This window comes from Lampetra fluviatilis, chromosome 20, assembly GCF_964198595.1.
Source record: "Lampetra fluviatilis chromosome 20, kcLamFluv1.1, whole genome shotgun sequence".
Classification (NCBI taxonomy): Eukaryota; Metazoa; Chordata; class Hyperoartia; order Petromyzontiformes; family Petromyzontidae; genus Lampetra; species Lampetra fluviatilis.
In genome coordinates, this window is record NC_136294.1 from 4190458 (window position 1) to 4209374 (window position 18917).

An 18917-nucleotide genomic window follows, 5' to 3' on the forward strand; every position below is an offset into this window, starting at 1 on the left:
AATAAATACGGCTCAGCCGCAGGAGGAGACAAGAGCGGTGGTAATTATGACCAATAACGATCTGTAGAGCCCTTTAACATCCACCCAGCCACCGAGGCATTAGCATAATGCTAATCGTGTAAATCGCGGGGCGAGAGTTATGTTACACCGCTGTCCGCCTGGGTCTCCCCGCTCATTTCTTGACAATTGGCAGCACTCCACGACTTCATTGCGGCAATCGCAGCGAATATTCCGGCATTCCCCAATTGCCCAGTCGCTTTTTGTGTCAGTTTTGACAAAACTGCATCGAATCCGGCGTTCTGAACGCACTTGACCGGCGTCGATCATTCGCAGCGCGCTCGCCTTAAAATACCAGCTGGTCTTTGTGTTTACGGTGTCAATTCGCACGCTCCAATTTAAAATCGTAATTCACAGACAGTTGCCAATCTACTAGCTGAGTGACGGCCTTCCTTCCCCGTGCCTCGTCAGCCCTTGGGGGGTGTTTGACCATACTTCACCATGCACTGAACTCGGGTTACCGGATTCGTACCGCTGTGGGCAAACCACTGCGCCACCACTCCCAAAATCGAACCGTTCACGCGAACTCTGGGGTCATCCTCGCATCGAACAAAGACGGTCACCGCATCGCGCGCTTTTAGATTCCCTTATGAGGCCGTCAGGAACGCTCTTCCTTCCGATATTAGGAAGCCACTGGAGCTATGGAACTTTTAAGTCATCTGGATTGAAAACTAATTTCTTGAGAACCGCTTTTTAGGTTTAGTTTGTTGTCCTTTCTCCGCACCTCCGATTGGCACGGTGGGCTATGTACGGCGCGAAAGAAGTTCAACATGCATACGTTACCGATGACAATTTGGAACGTTATTTTAGTGATGGAGCAAATATTGCCTTGTAACATATCTTTTCATAACTAATGACTAGTTCTATAAAAAAATGTTTATAAATATTAAGACCACAATACAGAGAGAATACATCTCCATGCCTCTAGTCAGCAAAGCGTTAGTAAGGCATTTTTTTTCACGTTGTGTCATAGTGTGTTTTGTGTGAGTGAGGCATTGGTTTCACGTTGTGTATCAGCGTGTGTAGTGTTAGTAAGGGACTCGTTTAACGCTGTGTATCAGTGTCTGCTGTGTTAGTAAGATACTCGTTTATCGCCGCGTATAAATGTGCGTTTTCGCCGATGTTCCCTCTGCACATTCAAAACTTCTCCCGCACGGTCTCCATTCTGCAGCCAGCGTGCCCCCCAGCCCCCCCCTGAGAAGCTTCCGTGCTCCCCCGCCACACCCCTCCCCCCAGGAAGGGGTCACCCGGGGTCACCCCCCCCCCTCCCCCCACGTGATTGAGGAGGACCGCTGTACTAGGCTCTGCGAGACATCGGCTCGTACCAAGGTGGGTGAGAGCTTCTTTATCCCAGGGCCAAGTGGCCACTCCGGCCAGATCCTCGCCCACGGAGTTGGCGAAGTAGATGTTGAGATGCGTCGAGCCGTTGAGCCTCAGGATCTCCTTGAGCTCCTTCACGTCCAGGTAGATCCTTTTTGAACGGAAAAGAACGCGCAGCTTGTAAAACAACGACGCGCGACGCGCGGGGGGTGACCTCTTTGGGAGGGAGGAAAGAGGCCGCCCCGTTAGAAACGTTCGGCGCGACGCAAGGCGGGGTATGTCGAAATGCCAACGTGTATCGAGATGGTGAACAGAGGCAGGGGCAGAGGCATTCCTCGATTTATGACAGGGGATGCGTTCTTCAGAAGAAGACGCGTAAAAAACTAAATGTTGTAAAGGGGAATGGCTTTTCCCATTAATTTAACGCAAGAAATGAGGGATGCGTTTCGGACAGTCACTCCAACGCTACTCCTAACCTAAAAGAAAATACACCTATATCACTTTTGACAATAAAAAATATAATAGAGAACTTGTGTATAAAAACGGTTGCGTAATTAATTTAACACTGGCATTAAACATTTTAATAGTTTGTTCTTTAAGTTAATATTGTATCTGTTATCATTATTACATATTTTTATTCTTCTTCCTTTTCGACAAGGAGCCCTGAATAAATTGAGAATATACATAATGTATGAAGGCTCAAAGATTACAATTGTAATCTGAAAAAAAAGGTCCTAAATTAATTTCCAAAAGAGATTTTATGCTCGCATTAACGTCAATGGAAGTCAGTTTTGAATAGTTGTTAAAATAAATCAAATTTAAAAAAACCCTATATGATTGACAACCCTGTGTTAGTAGCCTGCTTACATATGGTGTGCTTATAACCAACTTCTACTATGTTTGAGACGGAGTGTTTTTTTGTTTTGCGTGAAAGGCAGCGACGTTGACGTTACTCCGTTGATTTATCTGTCGAACAGAAAAGCGATTGTGAATTCGGTCGAACGCTTGGCCGTGTGCTCTGGAATGGACGCGTGACGTCAGTCGACCTCAACACCCCTTGTCTGAAAAAAGCAAATCGACAGTGCAGCGACCCCGCCGGCCAGCCATCCACCCGGGGCAATTCCGTCGCCGGCGCACGCGTGGATGCGTTCGCACACTGCGTTCCAACACCACGCCTTGCGCTCAGCCACCTCTCTGTCTGCATCTTTTTGCCAAGTTCTAACAATGCATGCATGATAGAGGGGTTTTTTCTGGCGGGGGGGGGGTTAGGTCGCATAGATATAAATGTGTCGTTAAACCCGCCACCACCCGACACAGCCAATTAGTAAGGTTTGTCGCGTAAACAAAACGTGCCAATTGGTTACTATTTCGATTTAAAGCTTTCGTGACTGCAGGGATTCATCGTCTTGGTTCTTTCGGTAAAGTCACGTAGAAGGGAAATAATAAAATTAAAAAAAATTAAACATCATAAAATACGAAAGAACCAAGAAGATGAATTGGTTACTAGTTTAGCACACCGGTGTGTTGGAGAGTAAAGCAACAGCATTCACATTTCGAGTATGTTTCGCCGGTAATTACAACCAGCCTCATCAGGAGTCAGCCAGAATTGAATTTACGTGATCTAACCCAAAAAAACTTTTTCATGGAAAATTTTGCTCGCGAAAGCCGATTTGTTATTCTTACAATGTATGTTCAACTTATTTTGCACTTTATGTCGCCAACCGCGCTAATCGGAGGTGCGAATAACCATGCTCGATTCAAGAAACGCATTCACTCCCATCTATCAGATCTTCAATTGCGCTGTTTGTTGATCTGTTAGGCTCGATTAAAGCAAAAAATCAGCACGCTAACATTTCAATAACACTCCTTGTGACATTTGTCAAGGTCGGGAGGTCGCCATGGCCGATGCCACAGATGTGACCGCAACTTACCGTGCACTTCTTTATTAAAGTTGCTGTCGTTGTTTTGTTATCGCTGCTGCTGTGCTTTCATGTAAAATATCCGGGCAACTCGATGAATGGGATCATCCGTGCAACAATTGAAATAAACTTTAACTTTCTTCCTTCCACCAGATCCCATAATTGTAGTGAGGCCAACACCTTCAGGGTCTGCCAGTAAGATGGACTTTGCTGCACGTTCACAAATTAGCATCGCCACCTCCGAGATACAAAAAAATACGGCGTATTTCATGGCAAGAATGATATCGCACAATACCGGAAACAACTACGCGAATCATCTCGGGCGGTGGATTTTTCCGCAACTGACAAAACGGAGACTTTGAATCGCCCTGGGAAAAATTAAAGACTTCCCAGAACAGCAGCAACCTCTAAGGACGATCCTGGCATAAGCAGGACATGGTGGTGGCAACCCGAGCCATCAACAAAGCTCAGCATGCAATCTTCGGCGACGAACTCGGCACCGCATCGCGTCTGGCGACCAATTACGCGAGCGTGCGCATCGGTCATTCGGAGGTCGCGCGTGTACCTCTGCGGTATTTGCCATAAAAAAAAAACAGAAATAAAATTAAAACCTCAGACACACACGCACGACACTCACGCACACCGCACCTGTTGGGCGACTCGGGATCGAAGCAGGTCCTCGTCATGTTGTCTGAGAATTGCTCGCAGCAGTCTCCGTTGTCGAACGCGTTCTTCGCCGTGTTGCACTCGGGGTCGCAAACGCCGTTCTCCATCATTTCCAAATTGCAATCGGCCGCGTGTCCCGACGACGACGACGACGAGGAGGAGGACGATGGGTAGTGGCCGGAGAGCGGCTGGCAGTCGCCCCCATCGTAGCCGGTCAAGGGGTGGCTGCACTCGGGGTCACAGTTCTGATTGCCCACCTTGGCGTGCTCGCAGTTGGCTAGGATGATGCGCTGGCGCAGCGAGGCATTAACAACGTCCACGACGGTGAGCTCCCAGGAGATGTTGTACCTGCGCGCAGGTTCGCAGAGGTCAGGTCGTGGTCGTGGTTGTTGTGCGGCACAAATAAACGTAAGCATTACCAGTAGACAATAGATTTTGGGGGGGGGGGGGGGGGTCGGGTGCACGTAGGCCGCGTAGATTACGTGGCCAAATGTTCTGTCGAGAAACTCTCCTCCGTCCGACAAGTTTAGTGGTCACGTGGTCTACAAGCTCTTGACGCACCAATTAACGTTGTTTCAGCTCGCCGGAAAAATTGAAGAAAAATTCTGGCAGTGATCACAAGAAACAATTGAAACAACAACATTGCCACGTCTGGCGCTTGTACACACCTGTGACAATTTAATTAGTTTGAGATATGTCGGGTGGTGAAGGATTTTTCTTCCCACATACTCATACAAGACAAATATCTGCTGGATAGCCTTCACAGGCACTTGGTGCAAGTGCTGTTAGCGAGCACCTATGAAGGCCGGCACGGCACACGAAGGGGTGGGTGGCCAGCACGACGCCCGGCCGCCTTTGTCTCCCCAGTGGCGATGGTTACACACTGCAACAGGTACTCATTTGAGGCTGAATGTATCGAGGGGCAGGCCAAGGATCGGTTCAGATATTTGTCACCGGTGTTGGCCGTGAACAAGAACCGAACTCGGGTCGCTGGGTCCCGAGCGCAGCGCTAACCGCCGCACTGCCACTCCCCACAGTCACACGCACACAACAACAACAACCGCCATTCGCCACTAAGTGGCGGTGACGTCACCACGACGCTTGTGCCAGGCCATGTGCACCTTGAGGCTACCACGTGAAGTGTCAAACGCCCGCTGGCAGGAGGTCACGGGGCAGACCCAGGTGCCATGGGTCGACTGACTGAGACGACTGAGATGACTGGCTGATGCACCACCTGTTCCCCCTACTGTGCCAACTTGCTGTAAGTACACACATACACGCACACACACGCAGGCCGCCCGCCCCCACCTTTGGAAGGCCTGGTTGAGCACGCGGTGCTGGTCCTCGATCTGCTCGCGGCTGACCGTCGGGTTTTCGCCGGGGGCCTCGTAGATGTTCACCAGGCGGTAGCGCACCACCTTGGGCTCGCGCAGCGGCCAGTAGCCGTTGTAGCCGGAGATGACGTGGACGTTGTCGCACACCGTCTGCCCGCACGGCGGCGGCACGAGCACCGGCCCGGCGGACGACGCCGCCGCCGCCCCGGCCGTCGTCTCCGCGCCGCCGCCGTCGCCGGCCTCGCTCGCCTGCACCGACTGGACGCGGGGGTAGGCGCCCCCCTTGACCGCGAGCCAGCCGACCTTGAGCGCGTCGAAGTCGTCGCCGCCGCCCACGACGTCCGCCACGGGTGCAGCGTCGCCGCCGCCGCTCGAGCGGACGCCTCGCTCGGCCCACGCGCGGATCTCGCCGGAGCCGAGCGCCCGCCGCCAGAGTCGCAGGCCGCTCAGGAAGCCGCGATAGGCGCGCTCGCCCCGCGCGTTGTCGCCGCCCACCACCAGCGTCTTGCAGACGGCCACCTCGGGGGTGAAGAGCGGCCCCGCGCGGCCCGACACGCGCGACCTGGCGACCCGCGCGCCGTTCACGAAGAGGCCGAGCCGCCGGCCGTCGTAGGTGGCGGCGAGGTGGGTCCACGCGTCGGGGACGTAGCGCAGGGGCGACGCGAGCGTCGTGGCTGAGCGCGAGTTGTCGGCGTTCAGGGAGAAGAAGTAGCGCGAGCGGGCCGGGGGGTGAGCGGCCGCGGCAGCGGACGAGGTCGGGGAGCCGCCGTGGTGCGTCCCGGCGGGGTTCACGTGGACGATGCCGAGCGACCATCCTTTGTCGTGCCGGCCGTAGAAGCAGTCGTCGAAGAGGCCTGCGGAATCAACGACACCGTGTGTCGTGCGCGAGCCGGTGAAGCGAACCGGTTAGAGTGCGTGCGCAAGCGTCGGTTCGCGCGACGGGTTCGCGAGGTTGCATGTTGCCGCCTTCGTGAAGTGATGGCAGACCCTTCCATCGGTGTGGTCTGGTCTCCCCGCAGGGCAGTGGTTCTTAACCTTCACCGCAGCCTTGCACCCCATTGGTTCTCAATCGTAAAAAAAAAATGCATATTAATAAATACATCTGGTTTGATGAAAACAAAGTAGTTTTACTTACGTGCTCATGGTTAATGTGTATTTTACCCACTCTTTTGGTTCTTTCGGTAAAGTCACGTAGATAGATAATTAATAGATCACGACGTTTCGATCACAACACGAGCAATCGTCATCAGGTGAAACAAACACAGCAGGAGAACTGCTGACGGAGGAGAAAGAGCTCCTAGTCAGGACAGCTTCAAATCAAGATTTTGTTTTACCTTCCAATAAAGATCTGCTCATGTCTCGCACCCCCAGAAAGGGCATCTCGCATCCCCCGGGGAGTACGTGCACCCCAGGTTAAGAACCACCGCCGCATGGGTAACGTATCGCTACGAGCAACACAAACTCACAACAGGGATTCGTTCATCTAAGATCGAAGCTACGAGAGGTATGGTGCCCTCTCCGCTGCCCGCGACAGACGGACGGAACTAACGCCACGCAAACGCTTTCGACCGTTGCATGTTGAACTTGAATTGCTAATCGGAGATGAAACCTCTTGTCGGAAGGCGTTAATAAATGGGTTCTCAGTCCTGATGTATTTGACGTGTTTTGTTTTTCGTTGGTTGAGTTTTAATCGCTGGAGTCACGTTAGAGGTGAATGTCCACGTTAATACGTTTCGACGAGAAATAAAGTGCGAGAGAAATTGGTGGCTTTGACCAAAATCAAGTTTCTATGAGAGTAATAGAATTACTAACTTGCAGCCCTTTGTTACTCTACTGCTAGTTGAAGACCTCCCTATAGCAATGTCAGCCATGGGGGTTGTTTGACCATTCTTCACCACTCTGGTCAGAAAAAAAGGGTGGCCCAGGACTGGTTGAGATATCACTCGCCACTGACATTATCCATGACCAGGAATGAACACTCAAGTCGATGGGTTCATAGCGTAAACGTGCCAACCACTGCTCCATCATTCCAATGGAATTCAACAACATGTACGTACGTTGAACTTCTTTAGCACCATACATAACCAATCGTGCTCATCGGAGGTGCGGGGGAACGACAACAAACTACACACAAAAAGCACTTCTAAAGAAATTAGATTTCAATCTATATATAAAAGTGCATCGCTTTTTTCCGACCAATAAATTCCCCGACCTAATATTGGAAGGAAGAGAGTTCCAGATGGCCACAGAAGCGCATCTGAAAGCACGCGACCGTATTTGTTCGAATCCGTATCTGTTTGATGAAAGCCTGTCGACATAGTCCACAGGTACATCACACAAATCACGTGAGCAGTGCTCAGAGGTAGAAGGTGTCAATGAATACGGCAATGAAAAGGACACACTTGAAGTGGACTTCACCGCAATAACTTCCAGGTCGTAAATGTTTATAACCCAGGTTTTACTGGACCACATTCGAAAATTTTAAAACACACGGATCAGAGGACAAACACAAATTAAACAGATCATATTGACTTAAGTAAGCGGGGCTTAGGCAGGAAACATCCGTAGCTGGGGGGGTGGGGGGCGAGAGCCAAGCGGCGACTGGGTACAGGAACGGCAGCCGGAAGAGAGAAAGTGCGCAAGACGGAGGCCCTCACAGGGATGGAGCAATGAGATAGGCTCCATGTGCAGGAGCGACGTGGATTTCGGTGCCACGAGCAAGACCGTGGGCGGACGGCAGTGATTGTGGGGAAGCCTTCATCTAGCGGTGGATAAATTTTGTCTCTTTTTGATGATGATGACTTTAAAATGGAGAAGTTTAATGTGCACAACGATGTCAAACAACAAACTGCCGAAATGTATCGAAACATGTTTAAACTATATCTTCCCTCCCCCCCCCCAATATTTATGCCCTACAATTGTTTGTACAAAATTGTGTTACAATGACAAACGTAATCAGATTGAACTCTAGGTTTAACCGAGAATTATTAAAACACCACTTATTCCGTCACGAATCTAATCTGAAATCTTTTAATTTTCGAATTGTTTTGTTAATGCATTAAAAAATAAAATGCATTGCACATTACAGAAAACAAAGGACAGTCGCCCAGATGCTCTGACACACAGTCGGTGTCAAACACCGCTGACGATTGTTTTTAAACGGCACACTTTTTGTTTCGCGTTTTTTCTTTTATTTTTTTGCCCCCCCGTACCTTTTAATTTGAGACAGAGAGCCAACAAAAACGGAGAGACATAAACACGGGACAATCCCCGCTTACTACCACTCGTGCTTTCGTGGAAATTGCGGGAGCCCGATACTAAATATTTCAGCAGCGAATGCCAGCATGCATCTTGATTATTCCTGTCATGCCCCCCCGCCTCCAACCCCCCAACAAATGGAAATTGTACAGCCTCTTTTGAGGTGCCAAGCCAAATAATATTTGATACACGTGGTATTTATTTATTTATTCATTTGCACGTTCTTTGCAGTATGTGAATGGAATCGCGTAAACGGATGTGTTTGCGCGCGTTCCAATTGCGCCCATATTAGTCTGCAACTCTTTTTTTTTATTTTAGTGTTTTTACTACTTACCCTGCATAGTTTGTGCCAATGCATATTCTGTAACTTCAAAAAGGCGTGCAGGCGGTGTAAATCCCTTCAAATGAACACGCATGCCACTGCGTATTTTCATAGGCGGGTGGAAATTGCGTAACAGCTCTCTCCAGTCGATATCAGCCTCTGCTTACCATCACGACAAAGTGCCATCCCCGGCGCGCTTGCCGTGTTAATTTTAACCCTCGCGAAATGCCGACGATGTTTATTTTTGACGCGGATTTTTTGCGACTCGCGCTGCGTTTCGTGCGCCGGCAGCGAATGGATCAGACGGAATTTTCGTCGGCGCAAAAACACGAACGTCCGCTCTGAACGAACGGGCGGAGCGAATGTTCCGCTGCGAATCTCAAACGACGCGTTCCGCCACTGCTTCTCCGCGCTTCGCCGCTCTATGCTGGACGCGCGGTTGCATCGTCGGTGACGTTTTTTTCCGACCAATAAATTCCCCGACCTCCCCACACCGCCCCCTAAAAGTTGCAAAGATTTTCAGTTTTATAGCAAAAGGAAAGTTACGACTATAAAAAACAAAAACTTGGAATGACATTTTTTTTTTTACATCTCATCTGCGAGATGTGTTCGTTTTTAGTGCGTTGTATAAGCGCGTGCCAGCATACACATGGGCGTAAGCTGCAGAAACCCACCCGTTCGCGACGCGCTGATGCAACGCTTTAATTTCTAACAAAAAATATAAATAAATATCGGCGGCTATAGAACAAAAGAAATCGCGTAAAATAATTACGTAGCAGTGAATTTCACACGTTCAACATTTTCGTTCGAAATATTCACTGACGCACGCGATTGCTTCAGAGTCTTTTTAAATTATGGGCCCTGCCTGAAACAAGTGTCTCTGAAGGGCCTTTAAAAATCCCTGTCCAAGCGCTTCTCCACCCACAAGCCTCTCCACCCCCCTCAACCCCACCACCCTCCACCAGCGCCGCGTATCTCCGCTGGGAGCAACACTTTTGGACGCTGCGTTCTCTCCGCGTGCATCTGAATTTCCCATCAGCCCGTAGGGAAATGCCTTTTACACAGCAAAAGGGAATAGACCCGCCGCCCGATACTCCACCTATCGCGACGAGCGCACAACAACAACAACAAACCAGCACTCACTGGCCGCGATCAAATCCCATCCCAGATCGCGGTGCTGGGCAGAGCATCCAAATATCCAGTGAGAGAGGCAATTGGGACATTCGTTTGCGCTGACACCTGCCCAAAATTACGTGTGAAAACAACTGGACCGTATGTGCCACCCAGTGAACTTTCCACCAATGATATGCCTCATATGAGGATAAAACACTCGGGGAGTGTGCCTTGTGCGAGCGTGCGTGGCGTACCGTCATGTGGGGAGCGGTGGTGCAGTGGTCAGCGCACTACGCGAGGGACCCCGGCGAGTTCGAATCCCGCTCGCGACCAACATCGGTGACAAATATCTGAACCGGCCTTGGGCCTCCCCTAGGTCCACTCGGCCATAAATGAGCACCTGATGCGATGTGTAAACATCGCCAATCGAGAAACGAAGGGCGGGTACAGGCATTGTGCTGGCCACCCAACCACCTTGTATGCCGTGCTGGCCTTCATGGGTGCTCACCAGTAGCACTTGCCCCAAAAGTGTGTCAAGGCTAATCGGGGGGGGGGGGATTCTTTGCCTTTGTTTTGTAACGTCGTGAAAACTGCACGCGGCTTCGCGGAGGGCACATTTTTAAGAAACTCGTTATTTTTTCATCGCCCAAAATATGTCATGTATAACGCGACGATATATACTAATGCCTTGTTACATTTACAGTACATTGACTAATGCAGGCAGGAATTCATTATTAATTACAACTTTGGTGGGGTTCGACTACAAAGGGGCTGCACCGCTGAAGAAAAAACAACTTTCAATAATACGCGGACGGCGCTTTGTTCTAATTCAGACCTAAATGCGGGCGTTATAGAAATCTGTTGACAGCAAAGAGACTCGATATTGCTACGGTACGGCAAATATACATTGAACGAAACATCAAAAAATATCACGGCCGCATGCGCATTCCACACGGGCATCACATGCATGAAAGTAACCTATAGCAAAGAATTTTGGCGAAAGCTAAATCAATTATCCGTGGCTTGGTATGACAGAGTAGAATTTAGAGCAGAAGGATAAGGATTTGTACAACGCAAGCGGATGCACAGAGACAAAGATCCCCCGTATAGCCTTAAAAGACCGTTTGGGGCAATTCCTGTTAGCGAGTGCCAACCCATAAAGACCGGAGCGGAACACGACGGGGTGGGTGACCGGCACACGCACAAACACACACACACACACGTATATAATTCACTTCATTTAAGACTCTATGTTTGTTTAACTAGGGAGTGGTAGTGCAGTGATTAGTATACTGCACTACCAATAAAAACAGCGCCACAGTGGCGAGATGTTAACTACCTCGTCTGGTATACAGGAGGTCGGGGGTTCAATGCCGACACTGACGCCTGCTGTATATTTGGAGTTTGCATGTTCTCCCAGTGGTGGCGCAGATTTTTCTCTGGGTCCTCCGGTTTTTCCCTCCACATTAAAAGTCAACATGTGTTTAGAGTATTTAGCTGCGAGACATTTCCACGCGATAAGCCACTTCGTTGAGCTATCAGTCGTGGCCAGGTCGCTTCTGAATAAGAGCTAAGTAGCTCAGTGGGCCTTACCTGGTGAAATGAAAATAGTTTCGTTTCGTAGAGTTTATAGTTTTATTCCGAGCCGTGACTAACGTCAGACGCGAACGACATTCGAACGTCACACGAGACCACCCCGACGCACAACATCGCTTCACAAAGTCACATTGGCCAGCGCGGTGAAGTATGGTCAAACAACTCCCCCATGACCGACAGTGTGGCGGAGGCATTCATCCGGCAGTGGATTGACAAAGACCCGTAGATCATTATTATTTAAAGAAACGTTTTTGTTAATACATAGAAAAATAAAGTATTTTTTATATTTGCATAGTTTGCATGCATCATTTGCAGCGCTAGATGAGGGCATCGCCACTCTGTCGGTCAAAGGGATTGTTTGTCCATACTTTACCGCATGGGGTGAGTACGGCATGGTGATGGTGTGGGGGGGAGGCCAGGACCCCTGCCACTGATGTTCGCCGTGGGCTGGAATCGAAATCAGGTTGCCAAATTCACAACGCAGTGCGATTAGCGGCGCGTTGTCGTCACTGTTTCCTCTCCCCCCCCCACCGCCACCCCCGCCATAGCGTAAACTTAAACACGGCACGATACCGTAGAGGCCTTGGTAAAATCCACTGCTGGATGAAGGCATCCCCACAGCGTGTTTACTCTAACATCGGGTGCTGTTGGACCGTGCCTGGGACTGCACTGAACACGCGTGCAGGCGCGTGTAGAATGTACGGAGAGGTCGTAACGCAACGCACGGCTACGTTCGTTTGAAAGAAAAATTAACAACAAACCCCCCCCCCCCCCAAAAAAAAAAGTAGTTCCGCCCTTTCCCTTCCACGGGACTTACAGTTTCAAATCAGATCACCGCCGCGGAATTCTGTGCGTGCCCGTTTAAAGGCCCCCCACCCCTAACCACCCACCCGCCCTGCTTCAACAACCGTAACCCTGCTCCACTTACAGACCCCTATGCAGCATTGACACACACAGACGCACACTCTGGCTCGCGCGCGCGCGCGAGAGAGAGAGAGGTGAAAAAATCTCCCAATAAAAGAGGCAAGTGGCACCGATTTTTTAAAGTCAAGTGAATGACAAATCGGGATTGCAGATGAGTGGGTAAAAATGTACTCTTGATGTCACGCTGACACCCTGTAATGCGCTCCTCCGTTACATCTTCGCCAGACACCCATTTCTTATCCGAATGGCAGCGACGTAGCTCGACGCGGTTACTTTAAGAGGCCCGGCTCGGGGGTTCCCCTGCAGCCGCCAGTAGCTTCAGCCCCGTTGGAATTTCTTGGTCTACTGTCAAAACTCTGTGTGCGCCGGAAATAGCTTTCAGTTTGAGTGCTTAAGGAATTGTGCGCCAGTGGTTCTTATTATTTCTAACCGTGCTGCTCTAGGTGAGAGATAGAGGGGGTGCGGAGAGGTACCGGTCCCTGTGTGTATCGGAGTGAGAGTGTATCTGCCCTCTTCTTGGTTCTTTCGGTAAGTCACGTAGAATGAAAATAATAAAATAATAAAAATAAAACATAATAAAATGTTATTATTTTATTTTATTATTATGTTTTATTTTTATTATTTTATTATTTTCATTCTACGTGACTTTACTGAAAGAACCAAGAAGATGAATCCCTGCAGTCACGAAAGCTTTAAATCGAAATGTATCTGCCCTTTTATCATTTTTATTACTTTACACGGGCCTATACAATGATCTGGGATGCAACGTTAATAACTGACATGTCACCGCCCTCGTATGATGAATCAATGCTCAACGATATTCCAAATTTAGAAAGCGTTGACCGGTGGGTTATTTTCAGCACGGTAAGACGTTTCGCTGAACACAAAAATGTAGAATTGTGTCCATATCCAGGCATCGCGGACATTTATTAAGTCTTTTTTTTCTGATGTTGCAATAGAACATTGGACTGGTCGCATTCCATTTGAATTAGTCGAGTAAGATTTTTTATTGTTTTGACACTTGTATTATCAACGCACACATCTCTGGTGGCTGAAACTCAAACGTATGCATGTCCATTTAGCACCGTGGTGCGTTTGAAATACTTGAACGTTTCTGCAATTTAAACTCAAGCTGCAGCCGACCTACAGTGAGGGAAAAAAGTATTTTATCCCCTGCTGATTTTGAACGTTTGCCCACTGACAAATAAATTATCAGTCTATAATTTTAATGGTAGGTTTATTTGAACAGTGAGAGACAGAATAACAACAAAAAAGCCAGAAAAACGCATGTCAAAAATGTTATAAATTGATTTGCATTTTTCACAAATGACCCAGCCACAAAAGATAGCTCAACAAAGTGGCTAATTTTAGAAGCCCAATACTCTAAAAGCATGCTCTAAATTTCGATTTAAAGCTTTCGTGACTGCAGGGATTCATCTTCTTGGTTCTTTCGGTAAAGTCACGTAGAAGGGAAATAATAAATATTGTATTATGTTGTATTTTATTATTTTATTATTTCCCTTCTACGTGACTTTACCGAAAGAACCAAGAAGACTTGTTCTAAATGTGGAGGGAAACACCAGAGGATCCGGGGGGGTGGGGGGGGGGGAATCCACGTGACCACGGGAGAGAGAGACACGCAAACTCCGAGGATACAGTACAGGCGTCAGAGTCGAGGTCGAGACGCCAAGCTGCAGGCTACTAAGAAAGAGAGCGGGGGGGGGGGACCAAGGGCCCCATGTCAACCATGCTACGCCACTGTTGGCAGCACGGTGAATAAAAACAGGGCAACACGAATAGAGGTCTCCATTGCCCTGTGCGCCATCTTGGCTCGCATGACGCCATGGTGGCAAGCCGTTCACTTACCTGGCCTGCCAGATAAAAGGGTAAAAAAACAATTATCATATTTTTTTACTGGCAAATGAGGTTGCAATGGTGTAAATGCTTACCCCGAGCTCTCATACTCTGATGGTGCATTGTCTTTGAGTTGTGCGCCTTTTGGCGACATCTGGTCCAACACCATGTGAGACTAGGCTCTAAGGAAAGCTGTCTCGGGTGTGGACCAATCAACTTCAAGGACAGTGCATACATTATCAGAGTTATGTTTTTTGTTTGCATTATGACTGCAGGTATTGTGGTCTATGCAAACATGACTCCTTGTAAAAAAAAGGTGTCAGTTTTGTTGCCAGATACAAGGGTAAAAAACCAATTATCTTACCTGGCCTGGTTTTGGGGACGATCCCGACCCTGATGCCTGCTGCTGTATATTTGGACTTTGCGGTGTCTCTCTCTCTTTCTCTCCCCGTGGTCACGTGGATTTTTCTCCGGGTCCTCTGGTCTTTCCCTCCACATTTAGGAACATGTGTATAGAGTATTTGGCTGCTATACATTTCCACACGATGAGCCATTTCCTTGAGCTATCATTTGTGGCCAGGTTGCTTCTGAACACAGAGCTATATAGCTCAGTGGGCCTAGCCTGGTAACAGAAAACATCGTTTCAATAGTTTTCATAGTACATGGCCAACCAGAACACAAACACGAACCGCATCCCCTGGAGGTGCGTGGTTAGGCTGAACAAATCCCTTAAAGCGAACGTCGAGCCCATCGGTCATTGTTTGTCGGGTTTGTTTGGTTCGTCCACTTCTCACACATTGAACTCCCGGAGTCCGTCTCCTTGCGTCGTGTGCTCGCATTGCTTTGAATTAAATCGCCGTTGGTGCAGAGAAAAGCCAATAAACTAAGGCAAAGCGTGTGCTGGTTATTTTCATGTTTTTTTCACAACGTGTTGCTGTCATGAATTGTGGACAGAAACGCTCAGCGAATCGTCGTCAAAACGTAGCGTCGTCTCATAATGCAGAGCAGGAGACCAAATAACCCCTAAGTCGAATTTTTGACTGCAAAATAATAACCCACCACCTGCTCATACCTTGGCAGAGTCTGTGGAGCAATGCCGGTGCCGTGCGTTGCACTGCATAACATCTCCATTTGCAAAGAAGCGTTCCTCTGCTTTTTTGTATTGATTTCCTATTTATTTAAAATTTGCACAAATTGGCATCGTCGTTGTGGGACGGTGAATTCCGTTCGGAAATCTTTGCAGAGCGGTGCAGCCTCGTGTGCGTGTGTGTGCGCGTGTAACCACTACACAACCGCTCTCCACGATGTGGGAAGCGATAGTGTAACGGTGAGCAAGCTTCTGTGACCCGAGTTCAATTCCCACTCACGGCCAACATCAGTGATGATTATCTGAACAGGTCCTGGGCCGCCCCAAGGTCGATTCAGCCTCAAACGAGTACCTGGTGCGGTGCGTAAAAACATCACCACCGGGGAGACAAAGGCGGCCGGGCGTGGTGCTGGCCGCCCGCCCCCTCGTGTGCCGTTCTGGCCTTCATAGGTGCTCGCTAACAGTACTTGCCCCAACAGTCTGTTGCAGGCTATAAGGGGTGTTCTTTGTCTTTGTAGTAGAATGGGTGCAAAAGAGATTTGTTTGCAGGGCTTCACCCAAAAAAATCCTTCAAGTGGCCTTGACTATCGTCGTCTCAGCAGGGAACGCGCTTTCTCCCGTCACACTCTCCTATGCGAGTGTTGCACAGGAGTCGCATGGACATTGCTCATTCTTGGAATTGAATTTTTTACAGAATTACATTCAAAATCAAATGTAATATGATGATGGGGCTGGGAGGGGCGGTGGGAGGTGGCTGTTTCTTACACAAGCTGGTGACAGTGAGTAAGACCATTAACTCGCTGCACTCGAGAACGCAATCTAACTACGGGTGGCTGAAACTCAGATCCGCACCCAGTTTTTGAGCCATTCTGACTCATTGCTCACTTATCCCTGTGCAACTCAACAACTTTCACAGAGAGGTTCATGTGACTAAACAATTCACGGGCAGTGGCAGCTGTCAGTCTTCTGCATGCGGTTCATGAACTCCAGACATTCCAAGCTTGCTTCTCTAAATGACTAACATTCAGGACCAGGGTTGTCCCAAACCTGCTGGTGACCCTGGGCTATTGGGGGCCTCCTCCTTTTCGATTCAAAACCTCCGAGTGAGATGACAGAGGAGAGATAAAGATGAGCGAGGTAGGTCGTGAAATGAGCGAGATGCAGACAAGGCCCAAAGATGGCGTTCGGTGAGAGATGAGAGCGATTACAGTCAAGGCAGGCATGGGAGAAATGTAATTCGCTTTTAAACGTGAATGCACTTTGTTTATGTTTGTTAGGATTTTAACTCGAGCTGATATTTCCTTCATCCCGATTTATTTTCATCAATTTGGTGTTTTCCCAACCCCTCTCCTCCTGGCGTTACTTGGGGCCCTTCAGCGTTTGCTCCGTCTTCCCATTTCCTCAGCGCCAGCCCTGCCTTGACACTCGGGACGCACTCGCGGCGTTCATGAGAAGTGGTCACGGCATAGCCCCCCCCCCCCGCCCAGGTTTGAGTTCACAAGGTGTTACAATCCGCAACAGGACGTTGTGCATGGCGGTCGACATCCTCGCTGCAGGCATTTCGCAGGAACACTAAACGCTGCCAGGACATGTGCAGAGGCAGTAATTTTTTAACAACTGCACGACGTTCACAAACAAACTGCCGGTGCAAATCAGAGTCCCGTCCAGGCATTCGTTGATATTTTCTGAGATGTGTGACCAGCGTGGAAGAGTAGGCCAAAACACCCTCGAGAGGTTCTCTATAAAGCTCGGACTAGAGGAGGCCATTCAGCCCGCAGTGGTGTGAGAAAGACATTGCAGGGCTGCGCCGTGATCACCTCGGCATTGTTGTTGTTGTTGTCGTCTTTGTTGTTATCTATAGTGTTAAGCAACAAGCTGGTCGTCCCGTGGCAGAGTACATCTTGAGTTCGATAAAATCACAAACGGTAAACAACAGTTAAGCTCTGTTATCCTCCAGGATAAATAAAGATTCTGATTCTGATTAATAGCGTATTTATTTCTAAACGTTATGGGTTTTTTTTTAAACGACAGCCCATTTAATTGACTCCCACTTTACTTTGCGACGCGGATTTGGAGGGGGTGGGGGTGGGAAACTGTAATCGACATCATCAGATAGTGATTTAATCTGACAGACAACTCTGTTGCCTCTGCATAGCAGAGCCGCTCACGACGAACATATTTGTTTAAATATTGAGAATCTACAAGCGCAGAGTTTCTGTTCACTTTCGGGGAGACAGAAGGCATGCAGAGGCGCAGGCAAGCACAGACATGCGAGAAAAGGAGACAGAACCACAGCGCCAAGCTCTGTGGACCTATATTGGGGTGTTTGGCCAACTCCATTAATGAGTGATTAGACATGTGTGGTCGTCACTTCAGAGACACTAATAGTAGGAGGCACACACGTTTATTCTACACTTCCACAGTACAGGGGACAACTACACACGGGTCAGGACAGCCGGCACACTGCCTGACCCACAACGCCGGGGAGGTGAAGACGGGGATGAAAACTTGCGCAGACGACGGGTTCCATTCCAAACGACAGCCTCGACTCGGCGCCGGGACCTCCCTTTTATCCTCCCCAGAGTGGCCTGGCTCCGCCCTCGGCCACGCCCCGTTCTGGAACCTACCAGAAGGTTCTGGGCTTCGCCCCACGTGTCCCCTCCGTCACCTTTACCCTACATCCCTTAACCCGGCCTATCACGTGCCCTGCTGGCAGACCGGCTGCTGTGTCCTCAGATCCCCCCTCTCTGTCAGTAACCGGCGCGACTCGCCCCACTGGCAGACTTCACCTGCCCTGCTGGTAGACCGGGCTACTAACACCCACAATCCCGCTCTCTACCAGTAACCAGCGCTACGCGCAATAGTGACCCATTCTATATCACTACACATGGTTGGAGGTGACCGGAGTAGCCGGAGTAACACTCAATCCTCATACAGATGGAATATGGCTGGAAATTAACCCACTTGCTATACCGACATCATACCCTCGCAAGCCAGGAGGAGATGGTGACCTGGATGCTCATGGCTAGGAAGAGAGCGTGTGATTCACCAAGCCTCTTTTCCACAATGATGGACTCTGCAGGCATGCACAGCCACCACCAGCGGTGTTATTAAATAGGGTTTTAATGATTCATCCCCAATGGGAATTCGATTATTTTAGTTTGTTTGGAATATAAGAGTCACAACGCGATCCAAGAATGGTTTTCTTTTTACATTTTAGTGCATGTAGGGGCCACTTAGTGGCTGCAGGAGTCAAACGAATCCATTACGTACAGCACACGCAAATAATCAGCAAATAAAAACACGTAGCAGGCTTTCGTGACCAATATCATTCATAATAACGGTGTTTGGGTTAGATCGTGTGAGTATAAATGTGTCGTAACCCTCCACCACCCGACACAAGCATATCGGCCCGATGATGCTGAATGTAATTACCACTGAAACGTCATACTACTCAGATTGTAAAT

General features: G+C 49.1%; 1 protein-coding gene across 3 annotated transcripts in view; it reads right to left on the reverse strand.

Annotated features, from left to right (window-relative positions):
• Nucleotides 1–18917, reverse strand: part of LOC144937861 (pappalysin-1-like) — a 157659-nt gene that overhangs the window by 116580 nt on the left and 22162 nt on the right. For all 3 annotated transcript variants that reach the window (XM_078865385.1, XM_078865386.1, XM_078865384.1), the window contains exons 2-4: nt 5271–6150; nt 3945–4310; nt 1383–1528 (exon numbers count right to left, since the gene is read on the reverse strand). In XM_078865385.1, coding sequence (XP_078721511.1) covers nt 1383–1528; nt 3945–4310; nt 5271–6150 — 1392 coding nt within the window. The remainder of the gene's footprint in view (nt 1–1382; nt 1529–3944; nt 4311–5270; nt 6151–18917) is intronic.